The 23,947-nt window shown below is 41.5% G+C and overlaps 2 protein-coding genes across 2 annotated transcripts in view; both read left to right on the top strand.

Moving 5' to 3' along the window:
- The first annotated feature begins 9,990 nt into the window (after positions 1-9,990).
- The window catches only part of LOC139727740 (peroxisomal ATPase PEX6-like), a 30,014-nt gene continuing 16,057 nt past the window's right edge, over positions 9,991-23,947 (top strand). The window contains exons 1-9 of the mRNA XM_071638719.1: positions 9,991-12,133; positions 12,892-13,067; positions 13,792-13,975; positions 14,883-15,031; positions 15,899-16,083; positions 17,491-17,568; positions 18,388-18,539; positions 20,024-20,125; positions 20,584-20,796. Of these exons, the coding sequence (XP_071494820.1) occupies positions 10,541-12,133; positions 12,892-13,067; positions 13,792-13,975; positions 14,883-15,031; positions 15,899-16,083; positions 17,491-17,568; positions 18,388-18,539; positions 20,024-20,125; positions 20,584-20,796 (2,832 nt within the window). The 5' untranslated portion in view covers positions 9,991-10,540. The remainder of the gene's footprint in view (positions 12,134-12,891; positions 13,068-13,791; positions 13,976-14,882; positions 15,032-15,898; positions 16,084-17,490; positions 17,569-18,387; positions 18,540-20,023; positions 20,126-20,583; positions 20,797-23,947) is intronic.
- On the top strand, positions 21,911-23,512 carry LOC139727734 (uncharacterized). Its single transcript, XM_071638712.1, has one exon. It carries the CDS (start codon positions 21,942-21,944, stop codon positions 22,824-22,826), a length of 885 nt encoding a protein of 294 aa, XP_071494813.1. The 5' UTR covers positions 21,911-21,941; the 3' UTR covers positions 22,827-23,512.

The following is a 23,947-nucleotide window of genomic DNA, read 5'->3' as shown; positions in this document are numbered from 1 at the left end:
GTAGCAGTATTTTGATGTAGATTATTATTGAACAATTTGCCTACAAAATGTTATCATTTAAATAAATTTTTTGTACATGTATTAATTCTTGCAATAAATATCATGAAAACGCTGTCTGTTAAGCAAACAGAAAAAGCGTGAAAACAAGGGTGTGGGAGAGGGTTATATCTCCTCCAACAGGACGGTGATTTGCATTTTCAGACTTGAAATTCAGCGATATAGTGCAAACTTTGGGTGAAATACTTAGAATATTAGATTTTTTCCTGCAAAAAAAATGAATACATAATGCAAATAGATATGTTGTTGTTGTTGTTGTTGTTGTTGTTTTCAGGGAAGTGTCAATAACTTAATCACGGAATCTTGAGCTCTTATTTTGCGTGGCTTCATCACTGTGTATGTACGGTGTTTCAAAAAACATTTCCCACTTTTGATTCTTAATAATTCAAAAACTATATATCACATAACACTGTCATTGATATGAGTGATAGCTGAATAGTGTACAATTTTGTTGAAGGTAGTTTAAATATGAAAGCATAAATCAGTTTCATGAAATTCATGATTAATTTCACAGTTAGGTTCCAGATTTTGCTCTATTTTCAACCCTCTGTACAAAACTTCCACTTTGCACAGGGGTCAATGGGTGTGTATGGGACTGTGTGATTAACACCCTGACAATGGTCCTGAACAATGGCCAGGGTTTGAATGCTTCATTATTTTATTCATGAGAAATTCCACTATCACATATCTAGTCTTTATTCGGCCTCTGGCAGTATCTGTGTAAAGTCAAACGCCTGCCGATACTGTCGTTGAGTCGCGACAGTGCTCTACCTACTTCTGAAAAACGAAATTACAATGAATACCTCCTGTTCTGTCGTAAACATGGTGACAGGAAGCAAAGAAAATCAATTAGAGTATACACTTGTGTATATGGAGCCTTAAAAAATTTGCTGTAAAACAAATCGCCCCAATGAAAAATGCTGCTGAACTCTTTACCAAAAATGATCTCCTTTTATCGAAAAAGCGACAAATTTGTCAGACTATCAGTAGACAGTTGTATTAGAATTAAGAACTTTAGATCATTTATGCTTATTTATATCCCAAATTTAGTGATATGTGAAGCAAAATTTGAAAATGATTGCCAGCTGGAATGAAATGTGGTGTTTGCAAGCACATGAAAACATGTGCTTACTTTTTCCATGTGCATGCATTTTACCCTGTATACCGTGCATGAATTCAGACTAGCAGTGCCCAGGGCAATCCACATGATTATTGATTAAGCATTCATGTGCCTGGGAGCGTGAGACTGACGCCAAGTCAACAGGTGGTTCAGGCATGTCCATTGTTCAGGGCATTGTCAGCACACACTCACATACACGTCATTGGTTCCTGTGCAAAGTTCGATTTTTGTACAGAGGGTTAAAATTTGACCAAAATCTGAAACCTTACTTCAAAATCAATCTTAGATTTGATGAAACTGATTTATGCTTTCACATTCAAATCACCTCCAACAACATTGTACACTATTCAGCTATTACTCATATCAATGACAGTTTTATCGAATGAATAGTTTTTGAACTATTAATGATCAAAATTGGGAAATGTTTTTGAAACACCTAGTACAAGGTACACTGGCGTATAGCCGGGGGGGGGGGGGGGGGCGATGGGGGCGGTCGCCCCCCCCCCCCCCCCCCTAAGGTTTGGACCGGGGATTTGGGAGGCGGAAAAAAAAAAATGCGTGTATACTGTATGCATGCACATGAAGCGGGTCTCCTTTGCAACCTTTCATCAAATAAGATATCTTTTTTTTTTTTACATTTCACTCAAAGTGTGCACCTGATCGTTGAATTTCAATTCAGAATATGCAAAATCTCTCGTGCTTTTTAGATTTACAAAAAATTATGAATAGTTCTGAGTGCTCAAGACTTATCACTTATATTCCGAAAACTCAGAGTTCCCTCATGTACAAGGGGAATTTGCCCTTTTAATCGACCCTTTCCTCCCTCAGTCCCCCCCCCCCCATCAGTTTTGTTTGTTTGTTTCTTTGTGATTTCCCAAATATTCCATCAAATATGCGTATACGAGATATCTCAATTTCAACCTTAAAAAGGCAAAAGCTCCCTCGTACAAGAAGGGTGGAGACAACACTCGCCCACGCCTTCTCCCTGCTCGCCCCCCCCCCCCCACCCATGCATAGACTGAAGTAGACTGTGGCCACACTTTGAACATAAACAGTTTTCCAAATATGACACAAAATGTGTGCACCAACGTTTAACTGCAATCAGAAAATTATGCAGAATCTCCTTCCACAGACTTGCTACACTTCTTTTCTGATGTGTGCTCCAGATCGCTTTATTTCAATTCTAAAAATGCAAAAGCTCCGCGAGCGGGAGGGGGAATCCCCCTTCCCCTATAATAAGCTCTACCTCACTAGACTTTGTACATACACACAGATGATGCACATTCGGAATAAGAGCTAAATTCCGTGATTTTAACACTTCGATGAAAAAGTATTGCACCAAAAATTTGCCACAGATCGCTGAATTTCACGTCTGAAAACGCAAAATCACCTTCGTGTGGGAGGGGATATGCCCCTATCTATACACCCTCGTGTGCATGCTTTTTTTGTTTGATTGCTGAACAGACAGCGTTCATGATATTCAGTGTAAGAATTAATACAAGAAGACTAGTGTATTTAGATTATACCATTTTATAGGCAAATTGTTCAATAATAATCTACACTAAAATATACTGCAACCTTAAACAAGTGGGACTGTTTCAACTCGTTAAAACACGCAAAAACATGCATCAAATTGCACCATTTGCAACATCAAGATGCAAAAAGTTCTCACAGTGGGAGGGGGACACCCCCTCCCACACCCTCCCCTACCCCCTCGCTCGCTCCACTCGCTCGGGTTCAGTCGCGTTCATGATATTCAGTGAACAGAATTAATACAAGAAGTGTATCTAAATTATACCATTTTATAGGCAAATTGTTCAATAATAATCTACACTAAAATATACTGCAACCTTAAACAAGTGGGACTGTTTCAACTCGTTAAAACACGCAAAAACATGAATCAAATTGCACCATTTGCAACATCAAAATGCAAAAAGTTCTTACCGTGGGAGGGGGGACACCACCCTCCCCTCCCCCCTCGCTCGCTCCGCTCGCTCGGGTTCAGTCGCGTTCATGATATTCAGTGAACAGAATTAATACAAGAAGTGTATCTAAATCATACCATTTTATAGGCAAATTGTTCAATAATAATCTACACTAAAATATACTGCTACCTTAAACAAGTGGGAATGTTTCACGTCGATAAAAAAGCGCAAAAACATGCATCAAATTGCACCATTTGCAAAATCAAAATGCAAAAAGTTCTTACCGTGGGAGGGGGGACACCCCCCCACACACACACACCCTCCCCTCCCTCCTCGCTCGATCCGCTCGCTCGGGTTCAGTCACGTTCATGACATTCAGTGAAAAGAATTAATACAAGAAGTGTATCTAAATTATACCATTTTATAGGCAATTGTTCAATAATAATCTACATCAAAATAAACTGCTACCATAAACAAGTGGGACTGTTTCACGTCGATAAAACGCGCAAAAACATGCATCAGATTGTACCATTTACAACATCCAAATGCAAAAAGTTCTTACCGTGGGAGGGGGGACACCCCCTTCCCACACCCTTCCCCCCCCCCCCCCCCCCCCTCGCTCGCTCCGCTCGCTCGGGCTCGGTCGCTTCGCTCCCTCGCAGACTAACCGCTCCCCCCTATGATCAAATCCTGGCTATACGCCGTTGCCCCCCTCCCCCCCCCCCCGCTCGCTCCGCTCGCAGACTAGATAACCGCCCCCCCCCCCCTATGATCAAATCCTGGCTACGCCCTTTGACAAGGTATAAAGGTATAAGGGTGGGTGTAGGAGGGGGATGCCCCCTCCCACATCCGAAGGAGCTTTTGCGCTTTTAGAATTGAAATAAAGCGATCTGACGCACACTTGTTGTGTGGACCATGCATATGGAGGGTGGCAAGATGCCTCTTTAGAAATGAAATTCAACGATCTGGCGCACATAATAATGTTGGAATATCTGGAATGGTCAATCAGAGAAGTGTAGCAAGTCTGTGGAAGGAGACAAATCAGGAGGATGTGGGAGGGGATAAGCCCTATTCCCCCTCCTACACGAGAGAGATTGAGGGGGGGCGCTTGGGGAGCTTTGTGGGGGCGCTTGGTGGTGGGGGGGGGGTGTCCCTTTTTTTTTTGCGGAAGACACAGGGATTGAATGTTTTTATCCCTGACTTTTTTGCATAAGGTGGGAGGGAGGTATAGCAGCAAAAAATATGAACACTCTTTGTTTTTGTTTTGTTTTGTTTTGTTTTGTTTTGTTTTTGCTTGTCAGCCGACTTTCAGCCGGAAATCGCAAAAAAGTAAGACATTTTTTGTTGTTGCTGTTGCTTCTCTTCTCTTTTTGTTTTCGTTTTGAAAGACGATTTTCACCACCCCCCCCCCCTTTTTAAAAACGTATAGCATCACCCTGCATAATGCAAAAATTAAATCAATGAAATGGTGATTTGAATATCCATTTCTTTGTATGTAATAATGTAGTAGATATTTCCTTCGACCTACTCCGTTTCTAAATTTTCTTGATTTAAGTCAATTAAAGCAATCATCCCCAGGGGCATCGTTCCGTGTAATCGATGGGGGTGGGGCAAAACATGGAGAATTATGTGCGAGAGAGCAGAGCGACCGAGAGAGGGAAGGGAATGGGAGCGGCAGGGGCGTCGATCCATTTCCACGATTGGGTGAGGGGAACTTGGAGTTGGAATATCTGTATGAGGGAGCGGAGCGACCGAGCGGGGGAGGGTGTTGGAGGGGGGGGGGGGGGGTATCCCCTCCCCCTCCCACGCGAGGAAGATTTTGCATTTTTCAGACCTGAAATTCAGCGATCTGGCGAACACTTTTTGTGAAAAAAAAAATTGTTTTTTTTTTTTTCTATAAAAAAGTAGGAAAAAGAAATATTCACAGATATTTGAATGACTAAATTTTGGTATCTTAAGCTCTCGTCACCGAGTGTGCGACATCACTGTGTAGGCCTACTAAATGATACATGGAAGTTGTCAGGTTAAAGGAGAGGGTATAAGGGTAGTGCCCTCCCACATGACGGAACTTTTGCATTTTTAGGATTGACATCGATCTAATGCGCACTTTTGTGGAATCATTCGGAAGATAGTTGTCAATCCCCAAAGTGTGCAGAGTCTAAATCAATGGATGGGAACCGAGCGGGGGAAAGGTAAATTAAAAGAGGATTGGGGAACTTTTACATTTATTACGGAATTGAAGTCAAGGATCTGATGCACACGTAAAAGAAACATTTGGAAATTTGTCGATCTAAATGTGTATAGGAAAAGGACCGAACAGGGGAGGGTGTTGGAGGGGGTATCCCCTTCCAACGCGAGAGAGATTTTGCAATTTTAGAATTGAAATTCAACGATTTGGTGCACACTTTGAGTGAAATGTTGAGAAATTATAATCTTACTTGATAAAAGGTTGAAAGGGAGTGGCTAGTTCATGCACATGCATACAGTATATATACATGCAATTTTTCATTTTTCCCGCCTTCCAAATCCCCGGTCCAGATCTTGGGGGGGGGGGGGGGGGAACCGCCCCATCGCCCCCCCCCCCCCCCCCCCCTTGGCTACGCCGCACAGTGGGCCAGAGAGATACCAAAGTGCGCCAAAAGTCACTATGGGCACTTGGGATTTTTTAATTTTTGACATGCGCTCTTGAGAGGCAATATACTTTGAAGAATATATCGTTGAAATATTTAAATCAGGTATATGTACATTAAAGGGGTATATAGACTAATTTCCTACCTGAAGTAGCAAAATACAATATTTTAAGAGTTTCAAAGCAAATTGTAACCTCTTTAATAAATAAGTAATTTCAACATGTAGTTTTTGAGACATCAACCTGTAATTTCTCCCACATATTTCTCAGAGTTCATTTTACGTTATGAATGCCGTAAAAATGCAAAGAAACTTAATGTTCATGAATATTTTACGCTAAATATCCTAGAAAAGAGGCTAATTATTTGTCTTTTTAATATACCCTTATGAAAAGTTTAGATTGCCACGGATTTCCAACTAAATTCTATTACCACCACATTTCCTGATGTCTCAGCTTTAAGCTGATACCAGATTTGGCTGCCACCTTTTGCCACTTTTTGTGTTAGAGCCGATTTTCCGCGACACATTACGTCTATTTTGGACCTTGCAGCCGCTTAGGAATGCTGTTATATCATACGGGGCCGCATGAGGGCGGCATTTTTTTTAATTTATTATTTTTTTTTCTCGCACGTTAAAGGCACAGAAACATGAATAACACTAAATAAGAGGCAAACAGAGTTATAAAATACATGTATAGGGCTAGTCCGGCACCTAAAAGACCACTCCTCCGAAGATAAAAGAGTACATAATTTCACATAGCCAAGGCCATGTAGCCATATTGTCCATAATTGTCATAGCCACTACTGTAAACATAGCTATTCCCACTGCGATACATATTGTATGGACACCTAAATACTTCGATCCTAGTCTTGATAGAACGTTATACACCAAAACACAGAGAATTAAATTCTCATCGGTTATTCGTTGGAAGGAAAGTCTGTTGCTTTCCGACCGCTCAGCAAAGTGTATACACGTAGGACCGCAGTTTGTGAATCCGATTACAGGTCAGTGTCAGACATTGCTCGCGTGATCCTCATCGGACAATCTTGCCTCATCGGATCATGCCCGACCTGTCTGACATTGACCTGATAGGCGACCAATACAAGTCGGATTCATCAGACTGTGATCCCATACACTTTGTGGGTTGTCGGAAGAAAAAAAAAAAAACTCTGCTTCCAACGACTGATGAGAAAAAAAAATCATTGTGGAAAGTGGATGAATTTATAATTTCATAAGATTATGATAGTGATTCCGATAAATTTTTCATTCAAAAACAATATTGTTTTATTTTAGCTTTTCCAAGTAAACTTTCATACACGGCAGACTCATTCTTAGCTGCTAAGTCATAACCTTTAATTTTCCTGATTACTAACTTCACAATTTGTTATCTTTCCATTAAAATTAGACAAAAATGGTTTTTGCGCTTGTATGAATTTATATTGCATAGGCCTAAGGTTATATATATATATGAAGTAGAGAGATAAGAACTATATCGGATATTGATTTTATATCGCACATTTATGTCCTGCTAGAATAAAGTGAATAAATTCACCCAAACGTACAGCGTGCATCATAAACTTATATTCTATCTAGTTTACACGGACAACAGATCATTTTGCAGTACGTGTGTAATATGGAACTTTCAGCATAAATTCGATTCTTTTAACGAAACCCGAATATTTATACACTTTCTATGACATGTAATAATTGTAAGCATCGTGTATTCAATGGTAGTATATAAGCAGTGTCAGTGAATGTGTAAAGATAAATTAATCTTTAAAGAAAAAAATAACAGCCTAAGATTTGCATTGCTTTATTCGTCATTTACAGACAGATTTTTGGTAGCCAATGAAAAAACAGCATCACAGTGACGTCATATGAGTTTGAAATTATGTTCAATCAATTCTACGCCTCCAATTACCCTTATACACCAAATTTGGGTAAAAACAAACCACGGAATATAATTTTGGCGCACATTGAGCTCATTCTGGCCCACTGTGCGCCGGTGCAATGCAGCCTATAAACGCACCGGACGAGAGGATCTTGAGGCGCAGGGAAAATCAGAAGAAGGTTTTATCGATGGCCTTTTTGAATGAGTCAATTGAAAGCGATTGATAGTGGCGTCATTTAGGTGGTGTCACTCGATGTAGATGGGAGGAAATTAGGAATGCTTGCCTGAATTGTTCTGTCCGTGCTCTTATTTGATTAAAGCACTTATACTTACTACATCGGATTCCTGATCAGTTCAAATTGTAGTAACGACACATGTAGATTATTATCATTTATGCTGAAACACTTTCATTTACAGTCTTTGAATTCACTACATTGGCCATTGACTATTTGTTTGCATTTAAATGGTTCGTTTCTAAAATATTATACTCAGTCTGAGCAGAGGATGTACACTGGTTGGGCAGAATTCGCTCTGTAATTTATGTCGTTTGTCGGCAAAATATCGCTATAAGTCCATGGTGAAATATCATGCTGAGTATACGCTGGTGTGGAGCCGGGAAATGTACGTACAAACATCTCGCCGGGAAATATGTCAATCTCTTTATCTATTGCATCAATGGGAGATTTGCAAATATACTTATGACGCCGGGAAATGTACAAACATTCAATTTTTACGGGAAATGTACTAACGCATCGGGAATTTGTGCGAAGCAATTATACTTAAACGTTCTTACGTAATTATCATATAGATGGTAAATAAACTCAGTATCAAAACTGCACATAAACCTTTTCCTTGAAAACGCTGTATAGGCCCTAACTATGAAGACATCAAAGACTGTATAGTTTTAAGTTTATTTACGGTGCATCAAGGGGTGCCCAGAGGGGCAGGGGGAGGGGATTAGGGCAAACCTTTCACATTTTCAGCTTCTTTTTAAACAAACCACAACGGTTTTTCACCAAACTTATAGATATAGCATCTCTAGGGTGATGATATCAATTTAATGAGCACCTGCCCCCCCCCCCCCCGTGGGGTGGGGGCAGTGCACGGTACAACACCTCAGAGTCCCAGTATACTATGGATTGTGTTATCGTCTTCTTCTTTAGAGCCAAGAGTTGATTAAGGTAGACTAAGTTATAGTGCTGTTAAGAGAACCTTTGCCGGTAAATAGCGGGTATATAGGGTAGTTTCAAGCTTTCATCTCCTTGAAACTCTTTGGAGTATTTTCACCAAGCGTGGCAGGCAGCATCTCTATAATAGGGTAATAAAAACTAATTGTATTGGAAGGTGCACCAAAATCTTCTTTAAGTGATAGGCCTACAGAGATTTCCCATTATGACTAACCTAGACTATAGTAATGAACAGCCATACAATATGCAAATCAGATGAGATGTTGTATCGGCCTAAAGCTCATATTCCCTCTCGTGCATAAATTCTCATTGTTTGTTTGTTTTGGTTTTTTTTTTTTTTTTTTGTTTGTTTGTTTTTTTTTTGTTTGTTTTATATTGAGTTTGTTGATGTGAATAGACCGGTTCCGTAACCTTCGGTAATGTATTCATATTTTATGCATGCTTTGTTCACAAAGGTTGCCCTTTACAACCACAAAGCTTGCCGAAGGCTTGTTCCACCTAGCAATAACTAAGTTTTTATATTTGAAGATGCATATAATGTATCGCCCTCCCACATTTCATAAACGAGCTTCGATATTCAATTCTCCAGCAGCGCACATTTCGGGTAGAATTTGTGGAAATTTTCAATTAAAAAGAAGAAGATACTTTTATTGCAGGAAAACAAAACATTCGATTCTTTCATTGGTACGTGTTAAAAAAAAAGTCAATTCTTTTTAAGCAAGTTCTGCTCGCCCCGCGGAAAAGGGGGGAGGTCGTTCAAACTATCAAACCCCCTGATATTGATATGTGATCTGCGTTGTGCTGGTCCGTGATATCAATGCTTTATACTACGTGCGCGTGATGAACAGCACATCATCGCTGTGTTCCCCTTCAAATTGGCAACAAGCGTACACCACATTCTGAAATGCCGTCTATATCCAACTGCCTCATCAGCCGGTGTACATCACTTGCACCCCTGGCCGGCTGGACAGCGGGGCGGCGACAGCGGCCTGCCCTCGCCTCTCGCTCGCCCGACTGTTACTGCATCCCGCACTAACAGCTAGCCAGCTACAGCACAGCTGGTACCGTGCTACCGGGGGCCGTGTGCCGACACACTACCGAGGCGAATTATCGAATTTTGTCTGCTCCGAGCTCCCTTCGCATGCTCTGCGCCTTGTCGATGTCATGCCCATACAACTCAGAACTGTAACGTTCCACATGCCACATGAACTTTACTGCGTCTTGTCCAGCGGGTTCTCCACTCCAGCTCCAGCGCCAGCCCAATGGAAATGAATCAAAAGTTACCTGACAGTGAAGGCTGCCTATTGTATTGACTATTGTGAATGTCATCACGGGTGATTCTTACGAGAGATTCTGGAACAATCAGATTGGGTTGAGTACCGGCGCCTACCGGTATCTACTTTTTGATTCTGACAATGACCCAATGTTGTAAATTACACCTGCAAGAAAATCGTTAGAAATCTAGTGTGCTAAGTCAAGTAAAACTCTGGACTGATAGTACTTCTTAGTAATAATATATAGCATTAGCAACGCTTTTAGTCTTTTACTTCGGTTCTACATTTATGATTTAGACATTTACTGTTGACGTGTTGTTGGTGACAATTAGCCTAATGATATAAATTACAGGCATAATACAGCATAGTTTGCTCTTCTACTAATTTCAATAGGGCCTGCTGACTGTTCTTGTCTAGGAATTTCCAGTAGCAGGTCACTTCAAGGCCACGGCTTCGATATGGCAGCATTCATGAACTTCCCGATAACAAGAACTCATGCAAAATTTTCCCGTTTCAACTTTCCAGTCGACCACAATCCTCTTCACCTGGGGATATCTAGGAGTGCATCTAGCCAATTTCTTGGTGATAAACTGGATAATTACGCAATTGTGTCGCTCATCACAGAAAATGAAAGTTCAACTTCAGAGGATAGGGAATTGTTTGTCTGTTTGCAGATATTAGATGATTCCCTAGTAAGGAAGTCAGTTTCATTATCACAAGTTCCAGAATGCCCAGACACTGTTGCGCTGTTCACAACTGAAAATTTTCACAAGCACTACAAGATATTGGACCATGAGGATGTGTACATCAGACCAGTGAAAGCATTTCCTCTGGCCAAAGTTGTGTTTGGAGCAAGAACAACTCGCTGCTACGACTGGTCAAAGAAGAGGCTTTTCAGCACTGGGCTTCTTGTTTCAGCATGCCAGCAGAAGGTGCTGGTAAGAGCCCATGACAGGTTCCTGGCTCCAGTTATTCCGGTCTTCAGTGAGGATGAAGCCTACAGCCTGGCTAACTATGCTGATTTGATCGCCCTTGAATGCGAGCCTGTGATGCAGGGTATCATATCAGTAAACACAGCAATTGTTATCACAGATATCTCCAACACCATGAGCCCAGACAGAGGACCTAGCTCCCAAGAAAGTGATGATGATAGAAAGGATGAGGCAAATGGCAACCTGGATTTGTTTCATGTTCAACTTCCTGAGCCACGAATAATGTCTGATTTTGCCATTGGGCTGTTGGAAAAAGCTGTGGGCTGTGAAACTTGTACCCTGAGTAGTACTCCACCTGCTTCTCAAGCTACTGTAATGATGCAGAGTAGAAATCCTCGGCATTTGACTCTGAAGCCACTACTAATGCCAACATTGTCTGCTCACACCCAAGCATTTGGGAAAGCAAATCATATGTTTGTTGAGGAGCAATGTGAAATTGCATACAGAGTTGGTGTGACAAAAGCAACAATGGACAGACTTCATGCCTACAATGGCAGCTGGGTGGTTGTAACAATGACTGGAGTGCCTCAAGAAGAGACAGGAGAAAGAATTCAAGAAGATACAGCTGACATTGATGCATCCAATGAAGATGTCTCCGCAAGTAAGCCTCCGGAAGTACCACCCATACCAAAAATTCATGATCTCATTCAAACTTCAACTCCAAAAAGCTTTCCGCAGGGATCATCTAAACCACCCCTGCCATTTTCTCCCCATGAATCTGTGTCTAGTGGCACACCCATTCAAAAGAGTAATGCATCTGATCAGGGACATCAGGATATGGTATGTAAGCAGGAAGAAATGATTGCGGAGCAGACCATCTCTCCACAGCTAATGCAGCAGCGGAGCCACCTCGCCCAGATCTACGTGGTGAATCAACGCTTCTTTGTGTCCGAGGACAAAAAGAGCAAGCGATATGGGGCCCATGTTCCATTTGGGAGAAACGAGTTGATCGAGTTTGTTGTGGAAGACAGAACTGTAGCCATGTCTCCACAGTTGTGGTTTAACCTTCAAGATCAGCCTTCACAACTCATACAGCCAGAAGCAATGGTTACAATAAAGGTAATACTACTTAGAGGGTAGTAATATCATGACTGCTATTCATACAGTTATTCCTGTCAGTGTACAGTGCGCTCTCTGGTCTTTAAAATCATTACTGTACAATTTGTATGTGTTGTTTCTGATTTGGCCAGTAGCAATGTGTCATGAACACAGGCAATAATGTTGAGTGATTATTGTCACTGTCCTGGCACTCATCAAAATCAGGGACGTTTCAGACAGCTTTTCGAAGATACTTCTGTTTTGGTAACTTTTACATATATATATACGTAAATGCATCTCAGTAAGTCAAAGTAATTAAAGGATCAGGGAGGTTTTCATATTCTTTGTTGGGATACATGTATGAACAAATGTTGAATATTTCATGGAGCCTCTTGCAGAATCAGGGAGACCTGGCTGCTCTGGTATTAAGATCACTCATTTTGAGACGACATAAGATTTTGCATTTGGATGTTTCAGCAAAATCCACTACTTTTACAATCTTGCAAGTTATTTTAGGATCTCCTTTCTTAATGAATTAGGCAGGATCAGACTTTCATAACCACAAGTTAATTGGTTGCTTCCAAGCCCAAAAGATTCCCAATGTCTTGAACTAAAGATAATAGTCAGCTGCAGAGGATCTCTGTGTTAAGCTTGAATTTCAACCCTGCAATGAGCTTCCATGATTTGCTAAACTTTTATCCTACATCATCGACATGACGTAAGACACGTTTTGTAATGTTCTTTTGGGTTTTGGGATGTCCCCCCCCCCCCCCCCCCAGCTTGCCAGTGTCGAATTGGAAGAGTACTCTAGCATTCTGACCACCTCACGAAGCATCACCACAAGCTGCAAGCCACCACTGGCTGGGGCTGTCCATCTGTCCTTGATCAAGTCACCACACTACCCCATGACCAGCCAGTTTGATGATGCTATCAAGAAGTACTTCTCAACAACAAGGTGTGTTAGGAATGCCAATGTGACACTTCCACAAAATCTAAGCATTTGATTTTCAGTACCAGGTATTTATCTATCATATTTATACACACGGTATGTATTGTTTGAATTACATGGTTTATGATATTTTTGTATTACCGGTATTTTGGATTAAATCTGATTAAATCTTAATATTCCAGTAAACTGCATGCTTAGAAACATCTGTATTAGGCACCTAATAAATGTATTATTTTATTTATCATTATTATTTAAACATAGAAAGTTTGAAACTCTGCTGTAAAACATGACCCATGGAAAGAATGCATTCACATCTGTATTAAGCACCTAATAAATGTATTGTATTATTTGTTATTATTATAAAAAGAGAGAGTACGAAACTTGGCTGTAAAACATATGACCCATGGAAAGAATACATTCACAACTGCTTTCTTAGGAGGAAATAGTGGACATCCCTAAACAATCCATGCAGTGAAGAAACTCTTGCTCAAGATAACATGCTGCTGTAGATAATTTCAGTGATTTAATATCATGTAAAAGGAAAAATGTTGAGTGTAGACTATCACTGCTTGTTACTTGAAATCTCTCCCCACACTTTGTTATATCACCATTCTATAACCAATCAACAAATGTTTAAGCAGATCTTGATCTCTGAGGGTGCTGTAAATAATGCTCATATGAAATCTGCACAGGACATATGAGAAGTGAATGTTCCTGTTTCTTTCTTCAGGCTCATCTCCACTGGGGATGTCTTTGGAGTGAGTACCAAAGAGTTTCCTGAATTTACTCAGGATGTTGGAGAAGGAGGAGGCCAGCGCTTGCCAAACGTCTTTTTCTGCATCTCCAAAATTGTGCCACCTGTCATTGGAGCTGTATCTTACCTTGCAAGCTCCTTGCATACAGCTGTTTATCAGGTACTTATAGGATGTTCTCAATTTCTTTTTTTTTTTTTTTTTTTTTGGTCAGAAACCTGTAGCAGATGAACAATTTTCAGCAGGGTCAATGAATCATTCACTTACTATTTGCACAAACACATTTACCAGAGCATACAAAGAATAGGTGTAAAATGAATGCTGGGTCACTGGGCCATCACTAATGTCTAGCCGTGGATATGGTGTCTTACGGCCCTGTCACACCTTTCTGGGCAAACCTTGCATGTGACTTGTGGGGAACACTTGTTGCTACCCGGAGGTCCGTGAAGATGACAGTACCTAGCACGTATCTAAGTAGTTGCCCGGAGGTGCATGTGTAAGTCCTATTTACCCGTGCAGCCAAATTTAGGCACTGTCACACCTTTCCAGGCACACTATGCTGGGTTGTTATGCATATAGGGATTTTCCAGCACACTGGACGATTTCTGTGGGCAGACAAAGATTTAGGTATGTTTTGCGTGCATCTTGCCTTCTGGACATGTGCTGCTGACATTTTACTAGCATGTATTCCGTGTGACCTGTGTGTCGGGTGGATGGGAAGCGTGTGAGAGCTGACAACCCGGTGAAGGATTCCCTCTGAAGGACAATTTATATGGCAAAGGTCCTCAACTAACCAGCAGAAAGGCAGTAACTGACCCTCAGCATGCATGCAATTTGCTCGTATAGCTTCCTCCACACCCGCAGAACTGACCAGCTACACGGATGTTGGCAGTATCTACACCGTTCCTAGTATTATGCTTGTGGAATGCCCGCTTAGCTTGTCCGGAAAGGTGTGACAGAGCCTTTAGACACTGAAACAAAGACGAACAAGAAAAGATGAGAAACAATAATGAGTATCCCAAGCATCCTTTTTGAAAGATTGACTCCACTCCCTGCATTGTGTCAACAGGAGGGACTAAAGCCCAACTATATCCCCATCACCTCTGATGTCTACCTAAACAGCAAATTAGATCCTGTGTGGGCCTCTCCGGTTCCGGCAGGAATCAGAAAATATACCTTCCAGCTTGAGCAGCTCATTCTACCGTTCCTGTTTGGAAGGTTTGAAAATCACTCTTTGATAACTTGGTTCGTGGCTGTTGGTGTAAATATACCATGGTAGTTGAAATTATGACATGTTTTGCAAACAAGTTATTACCTAGTCACAATGGTATTAGATGGAATATTTCACACCAGTATGGACTTAATACACGATACCTGACCTCTTATTGGGCTACACTCTGCCACTATGAAGATGTGAAGTGGAATCTGTGAAGTAGAAGACTTATTCACAGACAAACCTGATTATCTCAATTTTGTCATAATGCTTTTGAAATGTTATGTATTTAATTTGTATAGCAAGTTATGACTATGGATATAGCCCTTTGAAACTATTTAAGCATTGACTTATTCTTGACAAACTATTTTTTTTAATGTCAAAATATGCCATTGAAGACATCACTTTGGTCAACAAAGTACAGGTGAAAGAAAGTACTTTAATCTCCAAGAAATATTGATATTCTTCACACACAGCAAAGTAAACCCGGCAAAGTAATAAAATTGTGATCAAAATTGTATCACGCAGGGGAAACTCATATGATAAGACCAGTAGCAGAGGGGGAAGGAGATAATGTGCTGTGCATGTGGGCTAAAGCACTTTCATATGGTCATATAGGCAATGGAATTTTGTTCTCACTGTAACAGGTTCAGTTAACTATGTTACTCTTTCTTTGGAAGTTCTGAGATCTACCTCATTAAAGCAATTCATGTCTTTCTAGCTGATCTTGTGTTTATGTCAAATATCCTTATATCAGTAACATCTGGAATGCCTAAAAATCATCTTGTGTAGTCTTCCATGGATTCTTCAAAGATTAGTCCTGGTTCACTATTCAGCAATTGTTATGTGTTTGTGTCCACTGCCTTCATTAGGTCACAGTGCGACAGACTTCCGGCCTCCATCCTCCTAACAGGGCCTGCTGGATGTGGCAAAGCTACTGTAGTCAAGTCTGTTTGTCGTCAGCTCAATCTACACTGTGTGAATGTCAACTGCTATGACCTCATGGCTGACACCTCTGCAGCCACCGAGGCCAAGATTAGAAATGCCTTCTTCAAAGGTGCAATTTCTCTTTTAAAAGCACTGTAAAATACAATTTATATACAGCAAACTTCTTGTAATTTTAGAGCTGTAGACATTGTTAGATCAAGAGGTGTGTTCACTGAGGATTTTTCGTAGTATCTATTGATGAATTTCAAATAATCTTGACAATGAAAATTGGTATGTTTAAATATTAAGATGAAGACAGAGTAGAGAAATGTTTCTTCACCCCCTTCCAAACTTTTTGTGGGATGATTCATTCCGACATCAAGAGACTATTCATATCATGAATTCATATCAATACAGCAGTAGTTGGTTGTTCTCATTGTTTTCTCATTGTATCCCCTGGCATGTATGCCAGGGGATACTTTGGATTCAGCAGCATTACGCCGCCACCGCCGCCGCCATCTCTGCCGCTGCCGCGTCACATTTTTGTGTGCGTTCTAGCGGCCACAAACCTTGACGGATTTCTTTGAAATTTTGTATGGAGGTTCATATTGATAATATCTCCACACCTATAACTTCGGGTGATGCTTTGATTGGGTGATTGTGAACGGATTTTGTTGTTGGTGGATGAATTGTGTTCACTCTGTAGGCTACATTTCTTGACGGATTTTGTTCAAATTTGCTATGAAGGTCTACCATGATATAAGCTAGATTTTGTATGTGCTGCCTCCAGTGTTCCATCTTCTATAGGGTCAAAGGTCATATTGTTGGTGTATGGTTTGTGTACCTCTATAGGCTACATTTGTGAACAGATTTTGTTCAAATTTGGTATGAAGGTCTACCATTATATGAGCTACAAGCCTATAGATTTTGTATGTGCTGCCCCCAATGTTCTGTCTCATGTTGTTGATGGATGGTTTGTGTGTGTTCTATAGGCTACATTTCTTGACAGATTTTGTTCAAATTTGGTATGAAGGTCTACCATGATATAGTCTACAAGCCTATAGATTTTGAATTTGCTGCCCCCAGTGTTCCATTTTTTATAGGGTCAAAAGTCATATTGTTGGTGGATGGTTTGTGTGCCCTCTCTAGTGCCGGGGGATACAATCGCATTGCGCAGCAATGGACATTTTTAGTTTTGATTAGAAGATATGTGAACAAGTTTGATTTGTAAGTCCTTCATGTGAAATGGCACATTTGTGTGTAAGGATCATAAAGTAAGGATAAATTAATTTTTTTGGAAAACAGTGTGTGAACTTCCAGAGACAACAAGGAACAGGAGCTTCCAGAGCTCTTCAAAATATGCCACAGAAGATGTTGTTGGCATTTGGTATTGAAGACCAAAAAAACACACTTTGATTCTTTGTGCCATTAAAAAATAAAATTCTGACATAAATTTAGGAGGATGTACCAATAAAATGACAATGTCTTTCTTTTTGTGAAATGTAATAGATTAATGTGTACTGTCTCTGCATTACAGCTGGCATGAGTGTTCCCTGCATCATGATGATGAGAAATCTTCAGGCAGTGGGCAAGGATCGTGATGGTTCTGGTGATGGTGAGTATGCCCTCCCCTACCCCACCTGTATCACACGGGGCTGGAGTACACCCTGTAAGGCTTGAGGGATTCTCATCTTATTAGCTAGACACCTTTGATTTCTTTTGCACTCTCACAGCCAAAGTGCCTAATGTGTAGTGTTAGCATATCAGTGGGTGATATATAATTATATCATTGCTACATGTATGGCTTGGTAATGGTGAATGCCTTGTTACCTGGGGAAGTGGATGGTTGCCTATGTCAATTGAGATTAAAAGCACAAGGTGATTAACCAAACAACAATTCTAAACTTTGTAAGTTATAACTTTTTTTTCCTTTTCTATTTTGTCTTTGCCTCACATTTGGTATATATTTCAAGCTGACAGCAATGAGTAAGAATGGAAAGTAGGTGGACTTCAAAGACAGGAACCCTACCTCAGATGAGTGCTGTCCACCTGCACTATATTCCTTCCCAGAGTTCACCAGTGGGACAAATGTATCCATTAGAAATATTGATCTGTATTAGACTGTCTCAGGATTTAGCATGGAAAGGTGTTTCATTATCTGTAAGATAGAACAAATTGCAGAGCTGATGTGGAGGTCTGCATTGCTCATATTCAGCAACAGGCACTATGGGCTTCCGTATATTTGCTTTGTAATTGGTAGTCGACAGACTGATTTTAGATGCAAGTCTGTGAGAAAAGATTTTCTAACGGTTGTTAGGGAAAGTGAGTGCATTATAATGTCGTGATATGAACTGTACATACTCCCTTTAGTGTTCATTCTGGTGGTAAGCGTACAATTTTATAAATACCAGCTCACATCTTGCCAAACCTGCAGACACCCGTGTTGCAGCCTACTTGAGAGAGACCATCAACAGTCTGCACACCTTATACCCTGAGTGGCCCATGGTGGTGGTAGCCACAGCCCCATCAACCAAGCAAGTGGCTGTCAATGTCCAGGCATGCTTCCTGCATCATCTACAGATGGAGGTCAGTCAAAATTCTTCTCTTAGTGTTTCTTCTTTTTTTTCAGTAAAATTAGAAATTGCCTCCTATTAAAACCATATTCTTTGTTATTTCATTAAACATTTTTATTTGGAATGTGTCACAAGTTGATTGTTTGATAGGCGATTTTGTCGTAGATCTATTCAGATGGTTGTTTCATACTGTAAAATGTTTTATATGAGGCATTATCCCACTGTCTACATATATGGACAAGTTTAATATTCCTACAGTGTATAAAAGTAAAAAATAAATAGCTCGATCAGATGCACTGACAACAATACAATGAGGATTACAGCACAAATCAATACATCCTATTTAATGTTGAGAAGTGAACAGTATTACTTTGATGGTGTAATACCCCTGTTTTAATTCTTGGAGTCAAAGGGGTCCACGCTTTCAATCCTGGCAGAATCTTTGCAGAGGCAAAATGACAAACACGGGCAAGCAAAACATTGTATGGACTACACACAACATGTATAGTCTGGGAAGGGCTAGGGACACAGGACAAAGAAAACAATAGGGTGGGGGTATGTCAGGAGTCAAAGGCAGGGGCCAAAGAGGTATTAAAGGTTGGGGGATTACAGCAAAAGGGTGAGCAAACAAAGGGAAAGGTAGGGCCAGTGATGACCTAAGGGTCATAGAGAACAACCTATGAAGGAGCATAGGGAGGCAACATCAAACAAGATCAGGAACAACACAAGAGTGGTGATTTCGCTCATTTGGAAGCACATCTGCCTCCAGATCCAAAGGACCCAGGTTCGATTCCCGAGCCTCACTGAGCAATGTTATGTAGAAGCATTATTCCCGTCCTCTCTAGTAAGAGGCAAAAACACTCAGTCCCTTGGATAGGACATTAAATAGAAGTTCCGTGTGTGAATTGGCCATGACTCATGCATGTAAAAGATCCTCCTTCATTCATTCATTGCAAAGAGCAGGGTACTAATCTGGTGAAGTGGTCCGTCTACCTACCACCACAAGAAAACAGGCAAAAGATGCCGACCCTTTGTGGTTCACCCCAGGTGACTAGCAATAGCCAGCAAATGGTATCAATAGACATAATGTGCCATACTCTTTAAGAATTATGGTAAAGAATGGGAAAAGAGTAAAATAACAACAGCGTGACTGAAAAGTGGAGGGGGGTTCAAACAGAAAGTTCTTAAACTGATGTATGAGAGTGTGCAAAAAAAAAATGTTTGAATTCTTCTGTAATCTTATTGTGAACAGGACCTTACTTGTCTGTAATGAGTAAATGAGCTAGTATGATAATACTTTTATGATGGCAAAGTTAACGCTGCACTCCTGCAGATTGTGCCTAGATGCTTGTGAATGTGTTACATTGCCGCCAAAAATTATCAGTACAATTGTGATACCATCATCACCATCAGTGTTATTTGTGTTGCCCACTGACACTGTTGTATCATTATTTACCAGTGCACACACAAACAATGCATCAATTTTCTTTCTGTCAGGTCTTGAATGAGCAGGAGCGCTGTGAAGTCATGCAGGCTCTATGTGAACCCTTATCAATGGCAGCAGATGTAGAGATTCCCCACATTGCCAAGAGAACTGCAGTAAGTCTCCCAGCACAATCTCAGAAATGAAGCTACCCTCAAAGGCGCCTTCTGTGATGGTAGTGTGCTATAATCCAGGCCATCAAGCAGAATTAAAACATTTCGGAAGTTTGTGGCTCTACACTGAAAGCAACAAAATTACTTACATATTTCATCACACATTTATTTGTTTCTGTTATTTGCTTGTTTTACAACAGGTCTGGTGTTCATCATGAATCACAGAGGGATTTAGTCATACATTGTATTACAGTATTAAACATTATTACAGCATCGTAAAGGAAAAAGTAAATACAATGAAATAAGTATGGAAATGTAATGCCACATTAAAAAATTTATTGTTGTAGAGGTAGAAGAAATTATATTGACTACAATGTGGTTTATAAGCATAGATAAGAGCCATGCAAGACCAAGCTTTTTCCCATCCTCATCTAATCTTGTAACCCCTGATTCCACTGTAGGGCATGGTTCTGGGAGACCTGGCAGCCCTTCATTCACAGACCATCCGGGCAGCTCTTGGCCGCATAGTAGGGGCGTGTTCTGTCGGTAGCAAGCTGTCCATACAAGAAGAGAAGGATATATGTGCAGCAGGCGTCCAGATCCACCAGAGTGATTTTGAGGTAGCCCTCAGTAGGCTCCAGTCAGCACATGCAGACAGCATTGGAGCACCTAAGGTACCGCTTTTAATATCATCGGACATCTTGTCTTCATATCTCATTATCCCTTTCAGACCAAACAAATCTCCAGAGGTACACATAGATCAACCCCTGAATTTCTGCAATCAAGAAAAATTCTCTCCCCATATTAGTACCCATAAAATAAACCCATAAGCAATTTAGATGGAGCAGGTAATAAAAACAATGAAAAGAATATCTAGTGTGTCTAAAAGAGTAACAAAAATCCTGTTTTTGCAACTGATAAAAATTGCCCTGCATCAACATAAATAAGCACTGAATTGATCAGTTTTTAAGAAGTAGCCGTGACAAAAGAAATCATGGGCATACATACTCGGGCAGGATTCAAACCTATGACCTCCTGATCTCCGCATAGGTGTCTCATCCACTAGACCATCGTGCTTTTGCCCGACAGCCAGTGTTGGTTCTTATCCTTGCAGTTTGCAGCGGTACTGTGTAATTATTCAAATTCATGAAATTCTTCCATTTTACTTCTGGAGTCCCCGAAAGAGACTACATTGAGAGACCCGCTTTGCGCACGCGCAGTCATATCGCTTTTCTACACACGAGTATTCGAACGTAGTTCCCTTATCGCAGTCGAAAATTCTGATCTTTTATCGCATTTCGCGGTACTAACGGTTCTAGAAACCAGCAGTTAGTGGAATGTAGATTCCGCAATCTTCCTATATCGTACAACGATTATTCGGTGCTTAGCAAGGCGGCAAGCACAGCCTTTTCTAGCGGCCTCATTCCACGAAAGTCACGCGGTGGCTACGGTGATGGAGGCACAACAGCTCCAAGAACAGCTGCATCATCCGGCTAAGCCCGGCGCAGTGGGAAGCACCAACGTTGTTTGCGAAGAACGTTCCCCTCCGACAGACAAAAAAGTCAAGCCGAAAAAGAAACTAGTTAAGTCGGTCACGGTTTCCGGTACTAACATGGCGGGTAAAGTGCCGCAAGCGAAGCAGGGCCCAAAGATGGCCGAAAAATCCTCGGATGTCGAGGACAGACTATCGAGACTGGAAAGTCTTCTGAGTAAAGTGGTCGACGCGCTGCCCAGTGTAAACTCCACACCGCCGAAACCGCCATCGCGCCATTTTGTGGCGTACGATGAGGCGCACAGCGCCGGACAGTGTGAAATTCCTATGGAAACTGATTTTCAACAGTGCGGGGAGCCGCACGTGCGTGACACGGGCGAAGCCAACAGAGAAGAAGGCGAATTTGCATCAGACGCAGCAGACGTGCAAGAAATTCCCGTTCTCGCAGCAAAATTTGCCAAGCCGGGTGATACAGGGCTACCAGTAGACGAGGACTTAGCCAGCTCTACTACTTACCTCATAAGCCACCCGCTAGAAGAAAAAGTGTTGGAAGAGACGGCATCTAAGTATCCAGCCCCGAGCAACTGTGTTTACCTCGCTACACCGAAGGTGAACGGCCCGATCTGGGATAACCTACCGCAACACACACGCAGTAGAGATGCCAAGTTACAGCGTGTGCAGAAGTCGCTGACGAAGGGCCTGAGCGCGCTAATACAGTCCTTCCCATCACCTCGGCTGACTGACACACAGCAGGACGCATTGGCGTTGCTGTGCAATGCCAATTTTGAACTCAATTCGTTGAGGAAAGAGCTTATCAAGCCGGACATGGCAGCCACTTACTCTCATCTTTGCAAACCTTCCACTCCCGTCACTAAATTCCTATTCGGGGATGAATTGGGAAAGAGAATGAAAGATCTCAAAGAGGAGCAGAAAGCTGCATCAGGGGTGATGAGAAACCCAATTTCGTGGCCACAGTCTAGCACGTACCACCCATACAGGGGAGCAGCTTTCTCCAAGCGACAATACAGAAGTGCTGGCTGGACTGCAAGTTCAGCTGCCTCAACACACAGACCAACAGCCGGTGGTAGTAGCAGGCCTTTTTTAGGTCAGCGCCCACAGTGGGGTCACAGCAAGCAGCCACCACCCTGCACAGCGAGCCGCCCCCCACAACAGGCTCCACAGCACAGGCCTCCAATGCAGCGCAAGAAATAACTACCAGCATACCCAAAGAGGTAGGTAGTTTCGATTCACATCATGATCATACCTGCATTCCCCAATGTATTTGTACGTGTGTGCAATGTATTCCAAAGAAAGCTCCAGTGGCAGTCGGAGGTCGAGTGAGGCTTTTTTACAGGCGATGGTGCCAAATCACAGCTGATCCATTTATTTTGGCAGCAATCAGGGGTTACAAAATTGAATTTGAAGAAGCATGTATGCCCCCTAGGAGGGATAAGCCCTTCATTCAATACAAACCAAACCAGCACAATTCAGCTTGTATTGACAGAGAGATCGCAATCTTACTGACTAAGAATGTTATCGAAGAATGTGGTCATGAAGAAGGAGAATTTCTCTCAAACATTTTCACACGACCCAAGAAAAATGGGGGTGTTCGACTAATACTTGATTTGACAGATTTGAACAAGTGTGTGAGCGTACAACACTTCAAAATGGATAACATTCATACAGCTGCCCTTTTAATCTCCCCAGGAGATTTCCTAGCCTCAGTCGACCTCCGAGATGCTTACTACTCCATCCCAATTGACACTGAACACAGAAAATTCTTGAAATTTCCATGGCAAGGGAAATTTTACAGGTTCAAAGTCCTACCAAATGGGCTCAGCACAGCGCCCAGACTTTTCACCAAGCTCATGAAACCTGTTTTCGCTACACTGAGAGAAATGGGGCACATAGTATTAGGCTACCTTGATGATACTCTCATTATCGGAGAGTCAATAGAACAAGCAAAGGAGGCTGTACGTGCAACCGCAAATCTCCTGTCTGAACTAGGTTTCGTAGTCCACGAGGAGAAATCTATGCTAGAACCCCAACAAGAGCTCACATTCCTAGGGTTTAAGCTGCACACTGGTGATATGACTATCTCCCTGCCAGAAGAGAAAATGCAGGACATTATCACAGTCTGTTCAGACTTGCTTGACAATACTAGACCCACAATCAGGCAGGTGTCACATGTTATCGGGAAGATAATAGCTACTTTCCCTGGAGTCCAACATGGCCCTCTTTTCTACAGATGCCTAGAACGTGACAAAATTGCCGCCCTTAAAGCTAACAAAGGCCATTTTGACAGACCTATGAAGCTGTCATTAGAAGGGAAA

The sequence above is a fragment of the Diadema antillarum genome, unplaced genomic scaffold (genome assembly GCF_040938485.1).
Source record: "Diadema antillarum isolate AM-2024a unplaced genomic scaffold, OU_Dant_1.0 seq00000149_RagTag, whole genome shotgun sequence".
Lineage (NCBI taxonomy): Eukaryota > Metazoa > Echinodermata > Echinoidea > Diadematoida > Diadematidae > Diadema > Diadema antillarum.
The sequence above is the reverse complement of the archived record's forward strand: the minus strand, read 5'-3'. Positions and strand labels throughout refer to the sequence as shown.

Bases quoted from the DNA above. Each gene is read 5' to 3' on its own strand.
- LOC139727734 (XM_071638712.1), top strand. From the start codon at position 21,942: ATGGAAACTGATTTTCAACAGTGCGGGGAGCCGCACGTGCGTGACACG.